The sequence below is a fragment of the Dipodomys ordii genome, unplaced genomic scaffold (assembly GCF_000151885.1).
Source record: "Dipodomys ordii isolate 6190 unplaced genomic scaffold, Dord_2.0 Scaffold154, whole genome shotgun sequence".
Taxonomy (NCBI): Eukaryota; Metazoa; Chordata; class Mammalia; order Rodentia; family Heteromyidae; genus Dipodomys; species Dipodomys ordii.
The window spans coordinates 124,804-134,161 of NW_012267370.1; the positions used below are offsets into that span (position 1 = coordinate 124,804).

Genomic DNA, 9,358 nt, shown 5'->3' on the forward strand with positions numbered 1-9,358 from the left:
CTTTTTTCTTTTTTGCTTATGTGGTGCTGAGGAATCGAACCCAGGGCCTCAGGCATGCAAGGCAAGCGCTCTACCACTGAGCCACCTTCCCAGCCCAAGAACTAAGTCTTGAGTGTGTGAACTTTGAGGCTATCCTAAGGACTTTTTTGGGGAACTGCAGCAATCTTCATCCTGTCTGGCTCTGGGGAAGAACAGAGGACATTTCTAGACAATCGTGTGTGTGCGTGCATGTGCTCACTTTCTGGTACTGGGGCTAGAGTTCAAGGCCTGAGTGCTGGCCCTTAGCTTTTTCACTCAAAGCTAGTACTCTCTCACTTGAGCCACAGCTCCACTTCCAGAATTTGCTGGTTAATTGGAGGTAAGAATCTCAGGACTTTCCTGCCCAGGCTGGCTTTGAACCGTGATTCTCTGATCTCAGCCTCTTGAGTAGCTAGGATTATATGCATGAGCCCCTCATGCCTGGTTCTAGATAATTTTGACCCAGATCTCTCTCCTTTAGATGTTTTTAAGAATGCCCTTCGTCTGGGGACCTTCTCAGCTGTGCTTGTCACCTATGCAGCCAGTGCCCTCCTACATGTGAGAAGGACCAAATGGGATGGGGGGGAGATGGGCAGATGGGATGGCAAGGCTTCCTCCTTACTCACCTCATTGCTCCCCTTGGCCCCCAGGGCTTTAGCTTTCACCTGGCTGCAGTACTGCTGTCCCTGGCATTTATCACTTATGTGGAACACGGTAAGTGCAGGGCCCAGCCCAGACAGTTGGAAAGCTGACTAAAGTCTGAAGTCACTGTCCCCTGAAGCTAACCTCCCATCCTTACCTCCTTGCACTGCCCAGTCCTCCGGAAGCGCTTGGCTCGGATCCTCAGTGCCTGTGTCTTGTCGAAGCAGTGTCCACCAGACTGTGCACACAGGCATCGCTTGGTGAGGTTTCAGCCTGGGCCGTGTCATGCTCAGCACTCCTCAAAACTGGCACTTCTGTCTTCATCTTGTATCTGTGTCAAGGGGACCCAGGTTTCTCTTCTGGTGCCTGAGCTACCCCCATAACTTCACCTCTATTCCTCTGCATCTGTTTTTTCCAAAGAAGCATTTATTGAGCACTTGCTCTATACATACCTGTCATCTGCACCCCTTCACCAACATTTATTAAGCTTCTGCTGGTTCTAGGAGCTGGAGACACAGGTGTGACAAAACTGGCCCAAGTTCAGGCCCTGCGGGACAAGCACATTAAAGGGAGTGACTAAGTCAATCAAGTCTAATAATAGTTTGCCAGGTTGTGAGTGGCCCTAAACACAAAGGAAGCCCCCAAGTGGTAGTGACTTTTGCAGTCTTTTTTTTTTTGTGAAAATACTGTACAGAGGGGTTACAATTACATGGGCAAGATAATGAATACATTTCTTATCAAGCATTGTAGCCTCCTCCTTTGTTTCCCTTTCCCATCCCTTCCCATCCTCTCCCCCCCCCCCCCCCGCCAAAGTTGTAAAGTTCGTTTTTGACATGACTTGTACATTTCATTGTTGCAATGTGTCCACCTGTATCCCTATTTAAACGATTTGTTTTTCCCCTTCCCCTCCACATATTATACCGACATCAAATACAGTGAAAGCAGGGGTTATACTGTGGGGTAGGGACATACAAAGCAACAAAGAAATGTGTTAGAAACAATCGCATGAAAGAAAAAAAAAACATTTGAAAAATATGGGACGCTTCACGAATTTGCGTGTCATCCGTGCGCAGGGGCCATGCTAATCTTCTCTGTATCGTTCCAATTTTAGTATATGTGTTGCCGAAGCGAACACTGCAGTCTTTTTTTTTTCCTGCTGGTAATGAAGCTTGAGCTCATCAAGGTCTGAGTCCTTAGCATTTTTGCTCAAGGCTGGCACTCTACCACTTGAGCCACAGCTCCACTTCAGGCTTTTCTTTGCCAGTCCTAGGGACTGAACTCAGTGCCTGGGCTCTGTCCCTGCGTTTCTTTTGCTCAAGGCTAACACTACAGCTCCACTTCAGGCTTTTTCCTAGGTTAGTGGAGATAAGAATCTCGTGGAATTTCCTGTCCAGGCTGGTTTCATACCATGATCCCAGAGTAGCTAGGATTACAGACATGAGCCACCAGTGTCTGGCAGCACTTCAGGCTTTTTGCTAGTTAATTAGAGATAAGAGTCTCTTAGACTTTCCTGAACCTGGATGCCTTTGGACTGTGATCCTCAGAACTCAACCTTCTGAATAGTTTGCTAGGATTGATAACAGATGTGCGCCATCAGCATCAAGTGACTTTTGAGTTCTTTGCATGAAGGAAGGGAGGGGGAGAGGCATCCCAGGCAAAGGGCACAGCCAAAGTAAAGGCCTGACATGAGCTGGGAGTGAGCCTGCAATCTTTAAGGAACCCTCAGTGAGCTGAATAAGCAAGGGCTAAAGTGAGGGAGATGCATGTCTTCTAGGCCACGATGGGGCTTTTTTTTGTCAGCCCTGGAGCTTAAATTCAGGGCCTGGGCACTATCCCTGAGGCTTTGTTCTAGCCTAGTGCTCTACCATTTTGAGCCATATTTCCAGTAGCCATAAGAGTCTCAAAGGGGCTGGGAAGGTGGCTCAGTGGTAGGGCGCTTGCCTTGCATGCATGAGGCCCTGGGTTCGATTCCTCAGCACCACATAAGCAAAAAGAAAAAAGCCGGAAGTGGCGCTGTGGCTCAAGTGGTAGAGCGCTAGCCTTGAGCTGAAGAGCTGAGGGACAGCGCCCAGGCCCAGAGTTCAGGCCCCACAACCGGACCCAAAAAAAAAAGTCTCAAAGACTTTCTTGCTCTGGCTGGCATTGAACCACGATCCTCAGATCTCAGCCTCCTGAGCAGCTAGGATTACAAGAATGAGCCACCAACACCCAGCAGGAATTGTTTTTGTGTTGATATCCATTCTGTTTATCATTAAAACAAAAACCATACGGACCATCTCAAATTGTCTCCCACCCTGCACCAATGCTCATCACCATAGTCTCTCCAGCCTAAAATGCCTATTTTTGTTTCTCTGCCTGAATGTTCATCTCTCATCCAACCCAGATGCCTTCATGGTTAACATAGGCACCCTTGTCCTTGGATGCTTCTGTGTGTCCCTAAAAAGCCTTCCTGTAACTTCTCTTTCCTACCTTGGGATACCCTGGGCATTTTGATCCCTGGCACCCATGGTGCCTTATGTGGCCCCTTGGGCTTCCCTACACAGGTGGAGGTGGGAGGGGGTGTGAAGCAGTGAGGAGGTCCAGCTGTGGAGTGTATCTATCTGCCCTCCACAGAGCCTGTGGGTACGAGCTTTAAACTTGCTCTTTGGGGCCCTGGCCATCTTCCACCTGTCCTACCTGGGATCCCTGTTTGATGTTGATGTGGACGACGCCACAGAGGAGCAGGTGAGGAGGGGTTCTGCACTGCGGGGGGTGGGAGGTGGGGGGAGTGAACTAGGAATGGCACTTCCTGATCATGGAAAAATGTAGACAGAGGCTAGAGGCAGCCAGGAGCATCTCTGGTTATGTGACTTGGCTTGAACTTCTTCTTTTCCATTGTTCCTCACAGTGAGTCACACTGTTGGCTTTGTACATTTGTGCTGGTACTGGGGCTTGCATGTAGGGCCTGGTCGCTGTTTCTTAGCTTTTTCACTTAAGGCTGGGACTTTATCATTTAAGCCACATCTCTACTTCTTTCTACCTTTTAGGTGGTTAATTGGAAATAGAGTCTATTGGGTTTGTCTGTCTGAACTGGCTTTGAACCTACATCCTCAGATCTCTGCCTCCTGAGTAGCTAGGATTACAAGCATGAGCCACTGGTACCTAGCCTCAAATAGGTGTGTGTGGGTGTGTGTGGGAGTATGCATAGGGGCTTAATAAACAATATTCAACTTTATTCAGTTTAGGTGCATTCTGGGTTTGATTTATTTTTTAAGTAGAGCTTTTTTGTTTTTTTTAATTTCATTTATTTATTTTTGCCAGTACCGGGACTTGAACTTGGGGTCTGGGCACTGTACCTGAGCTTCTTTTGCTCAAGACTAGCACTCTACCACTTGAGCCGCAGCACCAATTCTGGATTTTTGTGTATGTATATGTGTGTGCCAGTACTGGGGCTTGAACTTGGGGCTTGGGCACTGTCCCTGAGCTTTTGTGCTCAAGGCTAATGCTCTACCACTTGAGCCACAGCTCCACTTCTGTCCATTTTGTTGGTTAATTATAGATAAGAGTCCCATGGACTTTCCTACCTGGGGTGGCTTCAATCTGTGAACCTCAGATCTCAGCCTCCTGAGTAGCTACGATTACAGGCATGAGCCACCAGCACCTAGCTTGAAATAAATGTTCTGTCTTTTTTTTCTTTTTTCTTTCGTTCTTTTTTTTTGGCGGCGGGGGGGAGGGGGTCAGTCATGAGGCTTGAACTCTGGGCCTGGGCACTGTCCCTGAACTCTTCAGCTCAAGGCAAGCATTCTACCACTGGAGCCACTGTGTCACTTCCAGTTCTCTGGTGGTTTACTGGAGATAAGAGTCTCAGGGACTTACCTGCCCGGGCTGGCTTTGAACCATGATCCTCAGATCTCAGCCTCCTCAGTAGCTAGGATTACAGTCATAAGCCACCTGTAAAGGCTACTTGTAGCCAGGTTCTGGTGACTCACACCTGTAATCCTAGCTACTTGGGAGACTGCAATCCGAGGATTATGGTTCAAAGCCATCCCAGACAGAAAAGTCCATGAGATTCTTATCTTCAATTAACCAGCAAAAAGTCAGAGTTGAGGAATGAAGCTCAAGTGGAAAAGAACCTGCCTTGTGGAAGTAGAGCTGTGGCTCAAATTGGTAGAGCACTATCTTTGTGGGGGATTTTGTTTGTTTTTTTTGCTGGTCATGGTGCCTGAACTCTGGGCCTGGGCGCTGCCCCTCAGCTCTTCAGCTCAAGGCTAGCGCTCTACCACTTGTGCTACAGCACCACTTCTGGCTTTTTCTGCTTATGTGGTACTTAGGAATTGAACCCAGGACCTCATGCATGCAAGGCAAGCACGGTAGAGCACTATCTTTGAGCAAAAGAGCTCATGGACAGTGCCCAGACCTTGAGTTCAAGCCCCACGACTGCCCCCCCCCAAAAAAAGAACCTGCCTTGAATGTAAAAGCTAAATGAGAGCTCGATGTCCTGAGTCAAAAGCCCAGTATTCACACACACACACACACACGATCTATTTGGTTTTTGTTTTCTTTTTGGAGGGTCCGGTCATGGGGCCTGAACTCTGGGCCTGGATGCTGTCCTCAGCTCTTCTTATTGCTTATGTGGTGCTGGGTATCGAACCCAGGGCCTCATGCATGCAAGGCAAGCACTCTACCACTGAGCCACCTTCCCAGTCCACACACGATCTATTTGTATTTACTGAATGGACTACACACCTTCTTTGGTAATTTTTTTTGTCTTGAAATGTTTTTCTAAGGTAGCTAGGTGCTGGTGGCTCACACCTCTAATCCTAGTTACTCAGGAGGCTGAGATCTGAGCATCATGGTTCAAAGCCAGCCTGGGCAGGAAAGTCCGTGAGACTCTTAACTCCAATAAGCCACTAGAAAACCGGAAGTGGCACTATGCCTCAAGCGGTAGAGTGCTTGCCTTGAGCTGAAGAGAGCAGGGACAGTGCCCAAGCTCAGAGTTCAAGCCCCACGACCAACAAAAAAAAAGGATTTTTTTCTAACGTTCTTTATTTATTAAGGAGTTTACAGGTTACAGAATAGGAAAGTTCTCCTGTTTCTTAAAATAATTTTTTTGGAGTGGGGATCAAATCCAGAGCCTCATGCATACTAAACATAATCCCACACACACTAATCTACACTCACAGTTCCTTGGAATGATTGTGTGTGTGTGTGTGTGTGTGTGTGTGTGTGTGTGTGTGTGTGTGTGTTGAAATCGGGGCCTCAAATTGCTTGGCTGGCTCTCTACCACTGAGCCATGCCTCCAGCCTGGCTTTTTGCTGGTTATTTTGGAGATGGAATTTCTTGGACTTTTCAGTCTAAGCTAACTTCAAAACATGATCTTCCAGGTCTCTGTCTCATGAGTAGGTAGGATTAAAGCAAAAACATGTCTGAGTGCCAGTGCTCATACCTGTAATCATAGCTACTCAGAAGGCTAAGATCTGAGGATCATGGTTCACAGCCAGCCCAGGCAGGAAAATCTATGAGATTCTTATCTCCAATTAACCATCAAAAGCTGGCAGTGGAGCTATGACTCAAGTAATAGAGCACTGGCCTTGAGCACAGAGACAGTGTCCAGGCCTTGAGTTCAAAACCCAGTACCAACAACCCCTCCCTTCCCCCTCCCCCCCCCTGCCACACACACACGGAAACACAGACTATATCTGGTTAGCTTTTATTTGTACTCAGGCCCTTCCATACCTTAGGGATATCAGTGAGTAATAGAAATGTTCTTGGGCTGGATTTTCCTGAGACTCACTGTCTTTGCTTAGTAGAACTATTGTATCTCTCTTTTTCCACAGGGCTACGGCATGGCGTACACTGTCCACAAGTGGTCAGAGCTCAGCTGGGCCAGTCACTGGGTCACTTTTGGATGCTGGATCTTCTACCGTCTCATAGGCTGAAGCATATGCCCCTCATAGCCCCCTTAAAATCCCTCTTCAGGGTGCCAGCTTTGATGGGGGATGCAGAAAGGCTCTATCACTACTCCTTGACTCCTCTGTGTCCTCAACCCCCACCACCCCTATACACAGACACACACATACACAATCTCCATGCCTGTCAATCCCCACCTCACCATCAGGCAGGAAAAGGTGGTCCTTGTTGGGGCGTAGGAATGGGGGATACTTGGGGAAGCAGAGATGGGGAGATCCAGGGCCTCCCTGCCTGCCCTCTTCTTTTTTATATACAGTTTGTTATTGTCAAATAAAAGTAGAAATATACAATAGGCTCTTTCTTCACTGCTCAGAGGGAAATAGAGTGAACAATGAAGCAAGCACAGCAGTAGGAAAAAGTTTGGAAACTATAAACTATAAGGAAGGAGCAGACTGTGATTGGTTCACTCTTTTATGATTGTTCCTGATTGGCTGATAAGCCCGAGGATGGCAAGGTCTTGGTCCTATTTGATTTGAAAGGGGCTGGATTCTGGGGGGAAAGACAGATATTCATTGGCTAGAAAACTGAGATCACTATTCCAAATGACTTATCTTGCTGGGACCAGAGAGAACGCAAGACAGATGACAGGTTGATATTATTGGTCCTTAGGACTGAAGATTGTGGTTGTCTGGATTCTGACTGAATGCTTTGTGGATGCTCACTAGTTTATTTTGTTTTTTTTGGGGGGGGGGTCGGCCGTGGGGCTTCAACTCTGGGCCTGGGCGCTGTCCCTCAGCTCTTCAGCTCAAGGCGAGCGCTTTACCACTTGAGCCACAGCGCCACTTCCGGTTTTCTGGTGGTTTATTGGAGATAGGAGTCTCATGGTCTCTCCTGCCCGGGCTGGCTTTGAACCACGATCCTCAGATCTCAGCCTCCTGAGTAGCTAGGAATACAGGCGTGAGCCACCAGCGCCCGGCTTTTCTGTTTTTTTTTTTTTTTTCACTAGTTTAGTATTATGCCATTCTGGTTAGCTATTTAGAATTGGCAGGGTTGAGGATCTCCATGCCAATTAGCTTGTCGGACTGAGGGATCTGGGTCCTGATTGGTTATGATTTGAAGTCCGTGGAGGTGAAGCTGACCGTGCCTTTAGGACTGAGGGTTTCTGAAGACTGCGGGGACCAGGGACAAGGTTTTGTAGCGTGCACGGTGTGGTCAGCCAGTTATTTTCCTTACATTAAGAGTGGGAGTTGGTCTGGGAACTTACTAGTTGCCCAGAGAACAAAGGCACAGGGTAGAAGACTAGGCTGTGAACGTGGAAGACTTACACCTTGTTTATTCTACGCGGAACAGAAAAAATAGAAGTCAAGAACTGCTGCAGAATGGCTTCAAGCTTTAACATCTACCAAGTTTGGCGAATCCCCGCCCCATCTCCCTCCTGATTTAATTGCAGCCAACTGCGAAACCGCACCACGCGTGAGGACTAGGCTAGCGACTAACCCAAAGCTCCTATTGGTTGTGTTTCGCTTTCGTTTTTCCCTATTGGCCCACTCCATTAGGTCGGGAGCCCGTGGGGCGGGACTTAAACCAGGGCTGTTTTACCCAGTCAGCCAGTCAAACTGAAGTCGGAAGCCTGAGGGGAAAGAAGCATCTACCACGCTGCTCGGGTGAGTGCTTTGCGCACCCCCTCCAACCCCACTTAGGCCTGCACCACCAGCCGCCCCAAGCCCCGTCCCCCGTCTGGCTCCTACACAGGACTCCCAGGACCATAGTCTGGACGACAGAAGGCTCGCCCTTTCGCCGGGATGCTGAGGCAGGGTGGGGGTGGGGGGCTAAGATTGGTAGTCTCTGTGCTGGGCTCCCCTTTACCAGGTTAGCGTAGCCTGTGGGGTCGGACCCCACTTCTCCTAGACTTTCTGACAGGTTGACGGCATTGTATGCCATTGCCTGGAGGCTTTGGCTTCTGGAATTCTGGGCCTTAGGACTGTGACTTCTTAATCTCATTTGTCCTGTGGCAGATTTCTAGGCTCTGGTCCCCACTAGCTTCCTGTGCCATCCTACCCTACCTTGAGCACCCAGTGCTGGCAACAGGCTCTCTTGACAGTGTCTCTCAGTGGTTCTCAGGTGTCCCACGTCAGACCATTACCCTACCCCTCACACTCCCACTCCATCCCCCATCCCCTCCACACCACCCCCCAGGGCTGAGGCCAGGCCCAGTTCTTTGTCTTCTCCACTAGACTGTGACCAGTGAGAATTGGGCCTAAGCCTGTATGTCCCTTATCAGATTGTGACCCCTGAGGTCTGGACCAAGGCCTGGAACAAGCTGTTTTTTGGGTTTGGTTTCGTTTTTATAATTTTATCGTCAAGGTGATGTACAGAGGGGTTACAGTCACATATGTAAGGTAGTGAGTACATTTGTTGTCAAAAGTTGTTACCCCCTCCCTTGTTTTACTTCCACTTTCCCTCCCCCTCCCCCTAGCTATCTGTTTTATCTATTTACTTTTGGGTGTGCAAGTGCTGGAGCTTGAACTGAGGGTCAGAGCACTGCCCTTAGCTTTTTCAACTCTACTTTTGGTGATTAATTGGAGATAAGAGTCTCATAGACTTTTCCTGCCCAGGCTGGTTTTGAACTATGATCCTCAGTTCTTAGCCTCCTGAGTAGCTAGGATTACTGACATGAGCCTCCCGTGCTGGGCCTTTAGTCCAGCTTTTAAAACCACAAGCAGGGCTGGGAAAGTGGCTCAGTGGTAGAGTGCTTGCCTTGCATGCCTGAGGCCCTGGGTTTGATTCCTCAGCACCACATAAGCAAAAA

General features: G+C 48.6%; 2 protein-coding genes across 3 annotated transcripts in view; both read left to right on the forward strand.

The window, feature by feature from the left end:
• Porcn (porcupine homolog (Drosophila)) overlaps positions 1 to 6,905 on the forward strand; it is a 15,796-nt gene extending 8,891 nt beyond the window's left edge. Inside the window, exons 9-13 of one of the 2 annotated variants that reach the window (XM_013032396.1) lie at positions 500 to 576; positions 669 to 732; positions 835 to 920; positions 3,274 to 3,384; positions 6,477 to 6,905. In XM_013032396.1, coding sequence (XP_012887850.1) covers positions 500 to 576; positions 669 to 732; positions 835 to 920; positions 3,274 to 3,384; positions 6,477 to 6,578 — 440 coding nt within the window. In that variant the 3' untranslated portion in view covers positions 6,579 to 6,905. The remainder of the gene's footprint in view (positions 1 to 499; positions 577 to 668; positions 733 to 834; positions 921 to 3,273; positions 3,385 to 6,476) is intronic. The other variant, XM_013032397.1, reaches the window with a different exon arrangement.
• Positions 6,729 to 9,358, forward strand: part of Ebp (emopamil binding protein (sterol isomerase)) — a 9,558-nt gene continuing 6,928 nt past the window's right edge. Inside the window, exons 1-2 of the mRNA XM_013032349.1 lie at positions 6,729 to 6,784; positions 8,053 to 8,213. Coding sequence (XP_012887803.1) covers positions 6,729 to 6,784; positions 8,053 to 8,213 — 217 coding nt within the window. The remainder of the gene's footprint in view (positions 6,785 to 8,052; positions 8,214 to 9,358) is intronic.